A 14,270-nucleotide genomic window follows, 5' to 3' on the forward strand; every position below is an offset into this window, starting at 1 on the left:
TCAAAAGCAACTAAAAATGGTTGGCAAGTCAATATAAATGAGACTTCTTTATAGCAAAAACAAACCATTGGCAAAAGGTTAAAAGCAATTTCAACAATGGAAAATACTAGCAACAAAGTTCACTCCCATATATATGTATGATGTATACAAACATTATGGAAGTGCATTTGTGTTTATGTATTTATGTGTTGTGTGTGTACATACAGGTTATGTGAGCATACAGATTACATACGTATAATAGTAGATCAACAGATCTAACATAAATATGAAAGTTTCACTAAAGGGAGTAATTGAAACAAAAAACTTGAAGCTACTCGTATGTGTATTTACTTGATGGCATCAAGTTTATTCGGCTCCTGGAACACACTTTTGAGACATGGCAGTAGAAGTAGCCATTGAGACCAGAGATAGGTAACAAGTCACACACACCCTCCCCACCCCCCACCACCCCCCAAGGGCCAGAGAGGAACCTTTATCAGAGAATCCAGAGTCCTGGTGTGGCACAGAAGACGACAGTAATCCAATTAATGGTCTGAGTTTCACCTCCCCCCCGCCCCCAGCCATCCTTCAAGTCTGGCATTCACGGCTGGAGGCAGAGCCCATCCACTTCTCTCCCAGCCGGTACTGGCAACTGCACCTGGTCGGAGCCAAATAGCACATGGATCTGGCCACCCAGATGGGCACCCCCCACCACCAATCTGCAGGCTGCCTTGGAGGTCTCCTTTAACTCGTTCTTTCACCTTTGGTATTGAGGTCTTTTCAGGAAGTCCTTGGACTTGTTCCGCAACTAGGACGTTCTGGGGCTTAGAGATCTTTTCACCCTGAGCTCAGATGCTCATCCATAGTTCCCCAGACACCTTCTCCAGCATTTCTCCGTGCTCCAAAGTGACACTGGTGAGGAATCGCAGGGCCAATGAATGTTCCTCTCAAGGACCACAGAGAAGTCATCCTTGGGGAACCAGATGGGAACTTGGGATATGCTGTCTCCGGAGCCTAATGTCATTTCCCAGGTATTGGGTGTTGCAGGGAGGCAGAGTTGGCTGCCTGTATCTGTCTTTCATAACCGATGCAATGACACTTATGTTTCAGATGCTATCAGCTCTAGTATCAGGACCTCGAAGCCCAGGCAGGAGTACAGGGACCACACATCACAGAAAAGCTCCAGGGTGCCATTACATGTAACTTTTAAAAATGCAGTATACTACAATGAACTATACCATATAAAATGGGCAAAGATAACCCTCACATACCATTACTGGAATAACATTGTTAAATTTTTTTTAAAAGATTTTATCAATCAGAGAGAGAAGTCACATGCAGTGGGGAGAAGCAGACTCCCCATAGAGTAGGGAGCCAGATTCCTGGCTCAATCCCAAAACTCCGGGATCACAACCTGACCTAAGGGCAGAGTCTCAACCAAGTGAGCCACCCAGGTGCACCAGAGTACCATGGTAATTCTGCTGAGGGTCAGGGGTTGGCAACTAGAAATATGTTATCAGAAAGGTTCAATGTATACAGCAGTAAACCAATTCTTCTTTTAAGAAATGTATGCTATTCAAATTCATAAAAATGCAAGTAGGTGCAGTTTCCAGTAAGGTTTCTAGTTATTTCACCCATAGTTATGAAGAAACATTTATCAGTTTAACATGGAATGTCTGACATGAAGGACAGACTAAATAACCAGGAGGAATCTGGAGGAGTAAACATAGGAAGCAAAGAACATCAAAAATACTAGCTATAAAATTCTTTTTTTTTAAAAAGATTTTATTTATTTATTTGACAGAGATCACAAGTAGGCAGAGGGGCAGGCAGAGAGAGAGGGAGAAAGAGGGGGAGAGAGAGATAGAAAGAGAGGAGGAAGCAACATCCTGCTGAGCAGAGATCCCAATGCAGGGCTCGATCCCAGGACCCTGAGATCATGACCTGAGCCAAAGGCAGAGGTTTAACCCACTGAGCCACACAGGCGCCCCTAGCTATAAAATTCTTAAATAAGAATACTAAGAAAGGTTACTACACCGACTATGTTCCAATAAGGGCAAGTAGGCCAGTGTATATAGAAGGGAGAGATTCTCTAACAAGAAAATCTGATGAAGTTACTCTCTCCCTCAAAGTCTCTAAGGACCCATTTACTTCACAGACTAAAATCCTGACATGGCCTATTTGACCCTACAAAGGCTGGTGGTTCTCCCCCTCTCCATAACTCACCTTTCTGACCTCACAAAACTCCCCCTGCACTCACTCCACTCCCAGGCTTCTGTGCTGTCCCTGGTGTGCCAATCCCTTCCCTGTAACATTTGCTGAGCCCTTCTCCCTGCTACCACTGCTTTTCCCTCATCTGAAGTTCTGCTGTGTTCTCTAAAATGCCTACCCTGACCACCCAAGTTCAGGCAGCTAACCCCCACATGCACATGCCCGCACACGCACACACACACTCACAGTACTTTTATCCCCTGGTCACTGATTTACTCTTCCCTGGACCCATAGCGCTTTCTTAGCTTCTAAGTTGCTCAATCAATTTCTTATACTTATTATTTGATTGTTCCCGAGGGAGATTTTGGGAAAACACTGACACTTAAACTGGTGGACTTTAAGGAGATTGTCCTCTTATGTGGGAGAGCCTCATTCAATCTACTGAAAGCACGAACAAAACAGAAGTCTGAACTATCACAAGCCAAGAGGGAGTTCTACTGGGAGATGACCTTCACACTTGAACTGCAGCAGTCAGTCTTCCCTGGATCCCTAGGTTGCTGGTTTTAAAACCTGCCATGCCTGTCTTCACAGATTTCTTGGTCTCCACTACCATTTGAGCCAACCACTTAAGATAAACCCTTCTTTAAAAATGTACATCTTACTGGTTGTTTCTCTTAATAATCCTGACAGAGTATCTCACCACTCAGCAAAATAAATGGATAAAAACTCAGAACACTAAGAGTAAAAAAGGTCTTTAAAACATGCTAAGTGGGGTGCCTGGGTGGCTCAGTTAAGTGTCTGCCTTCCGCTTAGGTCATGATCCCAGGGTCCTGTGATTGAGCCCCACATCAGGGCTCCCTGCTCAGCAGGAAGTATGCTTCTCCCTCTCCCACTGCTTGTGCTCCCTGTTTCTGTCAAATAAAAAAGAAAATCTTAAAAATTAAAATTAAAAAATTAGTAAAACATCCTAAAAAATGGTACCCAAATATCAACAGTAGACTAGTATCAGACTTAGAAAGAATAGTATCTTTTGAAGATTAGGTAGTATGATTTCCAATGTAGCCATACGTATTTGGCTTAACTGTCACCTCAGTAGATGTCGAGTAAAATAATTTCGAAACATGCAAAATCCCCCCAATTTTAAAGTATCTGGGGTAGGATGACACTCCAAATGAAAAGATAAAACAAGCAGGAAGACGTGGGATTAAACCAATAAGGAATTTAAGAACAGAGGACAATTCCCAAGACAGTGGATAGTAAACAGACAGCTATATATATAGGTAGCTCATTCAGATTGGAATGTGAGACCCAGAACCACGTTCACCAGGAAAAAACCTGTTCAGATTATACACATACATTTGTATGTATAAATGTGTGTAGGGAGGGGCGTCTGGGTAGCTCAATTAATTAAGCCTCTGCTTTTCGGCTCAGGTCATTATCTCAGGGTCCCCACATTGGGCTCTCTGCTCAGCAGGCAGCCTGCTTCCCCCTCTCGCTGCCTGTCCCTCTGCCTATTTGTAATCTCTGTGAAATTTTTTTTTTTTTTAAAAGTGTGTAGAGAAAGGGCCTTTAAAAGGCCAAAATCATTAAGTACCTATTCAGCCAACTGTGTCAACTAATAGACATATACAGTGAAGAGGAAATATGGTGTCAAGAATTATGGAAAGAAACCAAAGAATCCACTGAAGGTAGGTATGTATTAAGGGTATCTGTTAAGACAACTTACTCAACTGTAAAGGAATGACTATCATTAAAAGGCAACCTACATACAATTTCAACAGAAAATATTTTCTTGGATTTGGTAAGTAATTTAATTCTCAAATACTCTAAGAACTTCAAAGCACTTGGCCATTGATACCAAAACATCTATAAAACTGGCATTACTACCATGTTTTTATAGTTGTTGAAAATGGGAGAAAAATCTATTCTGGTTTTCAGCAGTAAACCGTGAAGAGTCCAGAATTACTGAGACTAAATTTACTGGCTAAGTTACCCCGAGACATTGAAATGACACGGTTTCCCAGGTACTTCATCGTTCATCATCTGTTACTGAAGAGATTTTAAGAGGTTCAGAATCTACTCCAATATAGAAATAGGGACACACAGCTTCTATAAGAGAATCATTAAAATTATGGAGGAGAGATCTATCATTCATATTGTAAAAGGAAACTTCACCCAACTCGCAGTCCAGAAAAATGCCAATCTTACTGGGTCTTACTATAGGCAGAAGTTGGGTTCTCTTACCACCCAGTATAACATAAATGCTTTCAATGTATCGCCCAATTGCCCAGAATCCACCCTCAACTACAGGCCAAGTCCTCCAATTCCTGGGAAAACGGTCTCGACACACCCCCAAGGTCCATTTAGGTTTGTTTCCCACTTCTACCTCCCAGTAATGCCGGCCAGAATTAAAGCTCCTCGAACCCAGGACAGCAGGGCAGAGATAAAATCTCCTCGGGTTGTAACAAAGGTGTTTTTTTTGGTTTCCATATCGCACACTTTTTCTATCCTCAGACACAATAAGCTGAGGGTGTGCTGTTTCAAGATCAAGCATCACATCTGCTCTAAATGGCTTGATAATTCTGTCCAAGCCAGAATACTGTGGAGGAAGACTAAATCCGTATTTCTTTAACTGGAATACGAAGAGCTCAGGATATGTTAGATTTTGATACCTGTTGTAGATACCCTTAATATGGGTCAGTAATTCCAGTTCTGACTGCACACACCTGCACTCTACCTCCTTGAGCAGATGTTTTAATGTGGAAACGTGACCTGAAAATGTTCTCTGGTTCTCGTTTAGTTTTGTTAGAATGTCCCTCTCTTCATCGTCCATCTGCCTAAGAAGAGCCTCTTGCTGATTCTGTAGAAACTGTCTGATTTGCTCAAATTCGGAAATGATTTCTTCTCTCCTGTCCTCTACCTTCCTTTTCAGGTCCACTATTTTGCTGGTTTGAAGACTTAACACTTTTTCAACTCGTTCCACATTGTCCCTCAAGGGCTCAATGCTATATTCTAGAATTTTCCTGTGAAAGGTGGCAGCTTTCTTAATGGGGTAAATATAGTGTTTCTGGTGTTGAACAGAGAAACTGCACTGTGTACATAAAACCTCTAGGTCCTTCCCACAAAACAGGGTCAGAAACTGATTGTGCTTCTCACACATAGAATACTCCTGCCTTTTCCTCTTGCTCCTTCGGACCTGCAGTCTTTTAGCAATTTCAGTCAGATTACTGAGCTGGCGATTGCTCCTGAAGCTTTTGTTATGAAAGCAAAAACGACAGACAGGACAGGGGAAGGTATCATCTAGATCCTTCCACATCATGTTGATGCAGGAGCGACAGAAGTTGTGCCCGCAGTTTATAGTCACTGGGTCTTTCAAGTAATCCAAACAGATGGGGCAGCTAGACTCCTCTTGGAGGTGCACCAGGCCTGTCACAAATTCCATGGAGCCGACAACAAAAGTGGGGGATAAGAATGCTCCCCTTGGCAAGGCCTGCCTTAAGCTCAAGACCCAGTGAGCAGATAGCCTCCTCCAGGCCTCACAGACCTAGGTTTCACTGGTCCAGCACGCCCAGAGGGCAGCCAATGAAGTCTTGCCCCTTAGCTTGAGGGCAAAGGATTCCTGCCTGCAGCTCTCTCACAGAGGAAACCTCCTAAATTTAAGATTAATGACTTCCTTCTTCAGGCAAGTAGCAACAGGTCCAAGGAAGCAATCATCCCTGTGGATGAGAAAAGTTTTTAATTTTCAAAAATCTCCTAGACTTGTTAATCATAGTAATTAATTGAGGCAAGAATCATCAGTAACTGTAAAAACTGTTCAGTGAGGTTTCCTGCATAGTAGCATGTTCACAAAATCTCCAAGTATCAGTCTAACAATTGTATTTTATTTACAGAGAGGAAAAATATGTGCCTCTATAATGCAGAGATCTGAAGAATTCCTCATGACCAAGAAAGGACAAACTGATGGCCCGCAATGAGGAAACATCAGAGTATCCCCCCCACAAAAAAGAAAGAAATTTACCTGTATTTAATCACAAGGAAACAATCACTAAAATCTAAACCACGGGCAAATCGATGGTCTTTAACTCTATGCGATGGCACTGAAAAAAAAAAATGGGAGAATTTCTACATTAAGAGATTAAAGAAACTACTAAGAGAAATTTGTAATTTTAGGTATCTAGAGTATAGACAGCAAATAAATTGCTCTAAAGTGGACAGCATGGGAGTGCCTTGGCGGCTCAGTCATTAAAGCCTTTGCTCAGGTCATGATCTCAGTGTCCTGGGATCCAGTCCCACATGGGCTCCTTGCTCAGCAGGGAGTCTGCTTCTGCCTCTCGTTCTGCCCCTCCCCTGCATGTGAACTCACTCTGTCCAATGAAATAAATAACTTTTTTTTTAAATTAGAAAATAGATAGCATAGAATGGCAAAAATTTGAATATGCACTATTAAATAGTAACACCAAAATTACACTTCCCAGATTTGATAACTGCATCACAGCTACAGAAAATATCTTACATTTAGGAAATATGTGCTAAGTATTTACAGAGGAAGGGGTCATGATCTTTGAATATTACTCTGAAATATTAACTTTAAAAAAACAAACTGTAGGGGCACCTGGGTGGCTCAGCTGGTTAAGCGGCTGCCTTCGGCTCAGGTCATGATCCTGGAGTCCCGGGATTGAGTCCTGCATCGGGCTCCCTGCTTGGCAGGGAGTCAGCTTCTCCCTCTGACCCTCCCCCTTCTCATACTCTCTCTCTCTCAAATAAATAAAATCTTTAAAAAAAAAAAAAAAAAGTACATACTTGTCTGGTTTTGATGCAGTATCATTAACAAACATGGGAATCTGGGGCACCTGGGTGGTTCAGTGGGTTAAGCCTCTGCCTTCGGCTCAGGTCATGATCTCAGTGTCCTGGGATCGAGCCCCGCGTCGGGCTCTCTGCTCAGTGAGGAGCCTGCTTCCCCCTCTCTCTCTGCCTGCCTCTCTGCCTACCTGTGCTCTCTCTGTGTGTCAAATAAATTAAAAAATAAATAAAAAATAAAAGAAACATGGGAATCTGGATGACAAAAAGAATATGGAGGAGACCTCTCCGTAGTCTTTCTAAAGTCCTGTGAATCTATTATTCCAAAGTATTTAAGTTTTTAAAAAATCACCTTCAGGCTCATCTAAATGTTTACATCAAAGGGAGAGGTGTAGTTCATTTTGTAGAGCACTGGGACACACAATTTATTACTTATGTTCCCTGCTCTTTCTACTCATTGTCTTTATCATTTGGGCAGGCTGCCACCCTTTAAGACATACGGACCTAATATGGCAGCTTAACCTCGTCCAAGCTGCAATCAGGTCTCAAGAGAATCACGGTGCCACCCCTCTACCCAGTCAGCCTACTTCCGTCATTCTTCCCTTGCATCCATTTGCCATCCCAAGTTATAAAAACTTTCTTCAAATATACAACTCCTAACATCTCTTTCTAGAGCTTAAAATCCTGTAATTTCTTTCTTTTTTGAGATTTGAGAGAGCAAGGAAACCTGAGTGGGGGGAGCGGCAGAGGGACAGGGAGAGGCCAGCCCCCAGAGCAGGGAATCTAACCTAGGACTCAATCCCAGGACCCTGGGATCGTGACCTGAGCCAAAGGCAAATGCTTAACGGACTACGCCATCCAGGCACCCCAAAATGCTCCAGTTTCTAAAGGAACTTTAAATCCTCAACATCGTGTACAAAACCCTGTACCACTTCCATTTGAGTTAAACATTTGGATGAGCCTTAAGGTAATTTCTCTAAAACTTTTAATACTTTGAAATAACAGAATTCACAGGAATTTCGATAGTATAGAGGTGTCCCTTGTATGTTATCCAGATTCCCGTTTCCTAACACATTCAAAACTGACCGTACTTGTCACTCTGAGCTTGGCTTCTATCATTCTTCTTGATTCACTGCAGTAGACAACTGTTTTGGTTGAACATGCTGAGGTAACTGCGTAAGCATTCTACCCAGGTATCTTTGTGTACCTCTGCCTTTTTCCTTCTGATCTTCTCAAATGTTACCTCCTCAGGGAAATGGTTTCTACTCACCTCATCTAACACATACCTTAAATCCAAGTAAGTTGCCAGATCTTCGGGCCACTGTCATCCACACATGGGTGGGGACAGCAGGGTTCATGTCCTGTGAGTGTGGATGGCAGGAATGGGCTGGTAAAAGGTGGGTTTTCCAACACAGCCTGACCCACATAGCTCCTTTCTCCACTTCCTCTCATTTAGCACCGCTGTCTTTTTTAGACCCTTTTTGTCTCCCCATCTGTATAAATAGTATTCCCTCTGCCTAGTGACCCTTTCCTCACATCTTCACTAGGTTGAATTCTAAAGCTTTATGGAGAGAGCCCAGAAGTCTCTGGTGTGTCAAACACTGTGCTAAGTGCCTTCCACAGTCACTGACTCTCCTCAATTAAACCCTTCAAAGTTTGTCAATTAATGCTGGGAGAGGCGCTCTCACACAGGCCCTGAGTGTCACTGCATGGTCTCCTGGGTATGCCAAGAATGCAGGGCCCTCATGGCTCTTCACTGAGGCCACTTCTCTTTCCCTGAAAGAGGAGGTAAAGTCTTCTTGGTGGATCAGGAACAGGCTTGCTATAAAAGTGGGTCCGCCAATGGGGCGCCTGGGTGGCTCAGTTAGTTAAGCAGCTGTCTTTGGCTTGGGAGCCCTATATTGGGTTCCCGTGCTCAGTGAGGAGTCTGCTTCTCCCTCTCCCTGCCACTCTCCTTGCCTGTGTACTCTCAATCTGTTAAATAAATAAAATCTTTAAAAACTAACTCAAAAGAGTTCTTTGGTGTGACAAGTCCATGGTGTACACAGCATTCAGTATGAGAGACTTGGGAGATACGTGGAACTGATGCCAACCTGATGCTTATGTTATGGACGGTGCCAGTGAGTCACTGAGTCCTGTCTGAGCCAGGAGTTTGTGTCATCTGGCAGCAACCATGAAATATCAACAGGCTAAGCTTCAAGTAGGGTGAAATCTTTAGCCTTGACTGTGGGGGACTTAAAATTTTTAATTACAGCTGTGAAACGAACTTATTTATGAGAACTGAGAATATGCTTATCCAAAGTCATAAAACTGCCTGCTATTAACTACTAGCATACTAAACCATTAAGCACACTATGCTTTTCTTGGTACTCAGGAGACATTAAGAAATCCTATTTGGGGGGTGCCTGGGTGGCTCAGTGGGTTAAAGCCTGCCTTCAGCTCAGGTCATGATCCCAGGGTCCTAGAATCGAGCCCCACGGCGGGCTCTCTGCTCAGCAGGTAGCCTGCTTCCTCCTCTCTCTGACTGCCTGCCTACTTGTAATCTCTGTCAAATAAATAAATAAACTCTTCAAAAAGAAAAAGAAATCCTATTTGGTCTTTGGCCTAGGTTCCTGACTAGGGCTCTTAACACCGTTAAACTCACCCTCTAGTGGCAAGAGTGCATTTTACACGCTAATGAGGTTAAGTGCCGGCTGAGCACTCCTAGGATAGCTTTAGAATGGAGGTGGGTCACCAGAAGGACCCAGGCAAGATTGGAGGGTTGCAGACTATCAGCCCTACTCTGTATCCTCCTAGGGAGAGGCCCTGGAGATGGAGGCTATCACCAATGGCCAGTTGATTTAATCAACCCTGCAAATGCAGTGAGAGTTGGGTAAAAACCCCTAATGTTGAGGTTTAGAGAACTCGGCAAACATATCCAAGTGCACTGGGGATGGCATGCAGTACCTGCCCAGAACAGAAGCTCAGTAAGTGGTATTGTGCAGAGAAGAGGGACTGTAAGAGGCCTAAGACTGCCATCCTTAGAAAGCCGGGCTTGCAAAGTTGGCCCTTGACTCCAGTCTCAGAGCTTGGATTGTATGAGGGGTCCCACAATTCCCTGGTAACAATGGCTCACCAAGCCTAAAACACTGGTACAACTAATGTGGTTTATGCTACCTGCCAGCATTCTTTCTGATAATCTAGAAATTTGATATAGCCTAAGCAGAGAGTGACCTCATGATCTGTTCCCAAAGAAAAAGCACCTTGGGCGCCTGGGTGGATCAGTGGGTTAAAGCCTCTGCCTTGGGCTCAGGTCATGATCCCAGGGTCCTGGGAGTCTGAGCCCCACATTGCAGGTTTCCTGCTGAGCAGAGAGCCCTTCATCTCTCTCTGCCTTTCTGCCTACTTGTGATCTGTCAAATAAATGAATAAAAATCTTAAAAAAAAAAAAAAAAAAACCACCTTGGACAATAAAAGCTTCTAATAGAGCTACCCTGGTGGACATTTCACATGTATTATCATAATGTGTTGCTGAAAGTATTAAATGGGTCCTATGTGACTTAACTGGGAGAGAACTGTTGAATGTTGCCACTGTTTCCTCCAGACTTGAACCTCATGCACTTTTCCTTCTGATTTTGTTTTGAGTCCATTCACTATAATCAATCACAGCTGTGAGTACAATTTACGCTGAACTCCGAGTCCTTATAGCACTATCTGAATTTAAGGTAGCCTTGGGAACCCACAGACACAAGTATTATTAGAAAATCTTGTAAAGCTTCTGGAAATCCAGCCCAACTATCTCAATATTGTATCATGTAATATATTACATTATAGCACTATTTTAGTCTATAAGCCACTATCTATGTCTTACCCCTCTCATGAGTAAAAAAAAAATATTACTCATGGTAGTTTGGCAGAGAAAGTGCACAGATTCTAATTTTGTTTTTTAAGATTTTATTTATCGGAGAGACAGACAACGAAAGAGCATGAGAAGCGAGGTCAGAGGGAGAAGCAGACTCCCCATGGAGCTCGAAGCCCAATGTGGGGCCTGATCCCGGCACTCCAGGACTCTGACCCGAGCCACCCGAGCCAAAGACAGTTGCCCAACCAATTGAGCCACCCAGGCGCCCGCATAGATTCTAATTTTGAAGAAGGAATATGGTATTATTACATTAAACTTTTTTTTTTTTTTAAGGGACACCTGGGTGGCTCAATAGATTAAATGGTCTGCATTTGACTCAGGTCATGATCCCAGGGTCCTTTGATTGGATGGTCAGGCTCCCTGCTCAGTAGGAGGCTGCTTCTCTGCCCCTCCCCTGGTTAGTGTACAGTCTTTCAAAATAAATTTCTTAAAAGAATTTTGAAGTTTTTTTTTTAATTTATTTATTTGACAGAGAGAGAGAACACAAGTTAAAAGGATTGAGAGAGAGAAGCAGGCTTCCCGCTGAAGAGGGATCCCAATATGGGGCTCGATCCCATGACCCCATGATGATGACCTGAGCTGAAGGCAGACATAACCAAGCCACCCAGGCACCCCTACATTAAACATTTTTATTACACTGCAATTGGAGATTAGCATGATACACTATCCCAAAATATGTCTCTCTGGCATAAAGATGATTTTCAGCTTATTTATTTTGAGAAACAGCAAACACAGAAGCTCTGAAAACTGAATAGAAGCTATGCTTTTGTAAGTGCAATTTACAATGCAAGGGGCCCGTGCCTGGAAGAGAACTAGTATAGACAACTTTTTCATCTGGGAGACTAAATCCTTGTCAGGGCAAACTTTCTTCACCGTGTTTTCTCTTTTCACTGTCCTGTGAACTACCTTCCTCCCCTATTTCCGTATCTCTTTCCTTAGTTCAGGATGAACTACCTCACTGCCTTTTTGAGTTTCATCTTTGTGAGTCTCCCTTACATGCAGATTTGAGTACATAATTTTTTTTCTCCTGTTCCTCTTTTATTACAGATGAGGGTTTCAGCCAAGAACCTAGAGGGATAGAGGGGTAATTATTTTTCCTCTCCCACACAATAAAAAAGAAATACAAATAATGATAATGTGTCTTCTAATTCTTCTGATTTTCCAATCTAACTTTTTATGAGTAACACTGTCACAAGGGTCCCTAACCTTTGTTTCCAATTCCGTATTTTGGGGAACCTGGCTGGCTCAGTTTGAAGAGTGAGGGATGCCTGATATCTCAGGGTTGTCGAACTCAAGGTCCATGTTGGATATAAAGATTACATACATAAGCTTAAAATAAAATTGTATTCTGTATTTTATGGATACTTTTGGATTGGGTAAATATGAGAAGAAGTTTTAAGAGTATTGCCTAAGGTTTATAGCTAAACAAATAGGAATGGAATTTTTTGAAATCAGAAAAAAAAACAGCTATATGGCTTTAGAGTATTTCATTTATGTTTTAAAAGATTCATTCAGGGGCACCTGGGTGGCTCAGTGGGTTAAGCCTCTGCCTTAGCCTCAGGTCACGATCTCAGGGTCCTGGGATTGAGCCCTACATTGGGCTCTGTGCTTAGCAGGGAGCCTGCTTCCCTACCCCGCGTCTCTGTCTGCCTCTCTGCCTACTTGTGATCTGTCAAATAAATAAATAAAATCTTTTAAAAAAATAAATAAATAAAAGATTTATTCATTTGAGAGAGTGTGCATGAGAGGGGGCAGAGACAGACTCCTTAAGTAGATTTCCCCACTAAGCTCAGTGCCCAACTGGGGACTGAGTCCTAGGACCCCAGTATCACAACCTGAGCTGAAACCAAGAGTCTGCCACTCAACTGACTGAGCTACCCACATGCCCTTAAAGAGAGTATCTAATTTAAAATAAAAAGGAGGTGGGTAGTGTTCCTACCCATATCCAGGTTCCTAGTGGGTCCTTCGTTTCCCACATACTTAAGTCCTGTAACTCACTACCCAGACTCAAGCCATGAAATTAAATAAGCAACTTTTGGGGCCATTTTCCCAGTCCAATTTACAAACAGCCTACTATTTTGACTATCTCTTCTCTGTTCAATTAGTTTCACAACTCCAAAGCAAAACTTTTTCGTTACTGTAGATAAGACTTTGAGGCCACCAACATCTGGTCCCTACTCTTATTTCCTGACTCCACGTATTTTTCCATCGTAGCACAGATCATACTTGTGGTTTTACCTTTATTTTTTGTTAACTTTTGGTTAATAACATGGGAATGTATGACTCATGGTCTGAATTCTTTATTTTTCCTCAAAGTTGTTACCTATTTTATTCTTGTGGCTGCTGAAAAATATTGGCTAGTATGAACTCGTAAGTATCAGGCTAATAAACAAACTTGTAGATTTCCAGGTCTCAATACTGGACTCCAGGGACCTGACTTCATGGTATTAACATACTAAAGCCTCACCTCATCATGGGGGGGGGGGGGGTTAAGATAACTGCCTACCTACAAGGCCTACAAATCAGAAATACAGGATGACTGACTTCACCAGGCAGGTGCCAGTACTGGAAATTGGAAGATCCTACCTTAACACACCAACAATCCTTCTTTGGAGGTTACGTGGCCACTTTGCAATCTAGCATTCCAGTAAAAATCTCTCCACTTCAGGCAGTCACACCACCTTCATTATGACTACATCCATCAGTGCTCAGGCCAGGGACCCTATTCTTTAAAAAAAAAAAAAAGATTTATGAGTTTGCGAAAGGATACACAGGGAAGTACGCCCCCGAAACAGTGCGAGCAAACATAAGTAGGGGAGCAGGGAGCCTGGTGCGGCACTCGATCCCAAGACCCTGGGATCTTGACCTGAGCCAAAGGCAGACGCTTAACTGACTGAGCCACCCAGGCATCCCTTTACTTCTTTTTAAAAAAAAGTTTTTAGGGGCGCCTGGGTGGCTCAGTGGGTTGAGGCCTCTGCCTTCAGCTCAGGTCATGATCCCAGGGTCCAGGGATGGAGTCCAGCATCGGGCTCTCTGCTCAGCGCGGAGCCTGCTTCCCCCCCCCCACCACCACCACCCTTCTCTCTGCCTGCCTCTCTGCGTACTTGTGATCTCTGTCCAATAAATTATAAAGTATTTTAAAAATAAAAAATAAAAGAATTTTTAGCTGGACTCCTGCGTGACTCAGTCAGTTAAGCGTCTGCCTTTGGCTCAGGTCATGATCCCAGCGTCCTGGGGTCGAGTTCCACATGAGGTTCCCTGCTCAACTGGGAGCCTGATTCTGCCTCTGCCTGCCGGTCCCCTTCCTTGTGCTAGGAAATAAATAAACAAAATCTTTAAAGATAAATAAAAGGCTTTTTGGCGGAGGGCAGTCGGAGAGGGA

General features: G+C 43.1%; 1 protein-coding gene and 1 pseudogene across 1 annotated transcript; both read right to left on the reverse strand.

Moving 5' to 3' along the window:
- Positions 1-539: 539 nt before the first annotated feature.
- On the reverse strand, positions 540-2,482 carry LOC131825412 (glutathione S-transferase kappa 1-like; annotated as a pseudogene).
- On the reverse strand, positions 2,298-5,717 carry TRIM60 (tripartite motif containing 60). Its single transcript, XM_059155281.1, has one exon. It carries the CDS (start codon positions 5,630-5,632, stop codon positions 4,220-4,222), a length of 1,413 nt encoding a protein of 470 aa, XP_059011264.1. The 5' UTR covers positions 5,633-5,717; the 3' UTR covers positions 2,298-4,219.
- Positions 5,718-14,270: the final 8,553 nt, after the last annotated feature.

The sequence above is a fragment of the Mustela lutreola genome, chromosome 1, assembly GCF_030435805.1.
Source record: "Mustela lutreola isolate mMusLut2 chromosome 1, mMusLut2.pri, whole genome shotgun sequence".
NCBI classification, from domain to species: Eukaryota; Metazoa; Chordata; class Mammalia; order Carnivora; family Mustelidae; genus Mustela; species Mustela lutreola.

Coding starts and splice junctions, on each gene's coding strand:
- TRIM60 (XM_059155281.1), bottom strand. CDS start 5,632: ATGGAATTTGTGACAGGCCTGGTGCACCTCCAAGAGGAGTCTAGCTGC.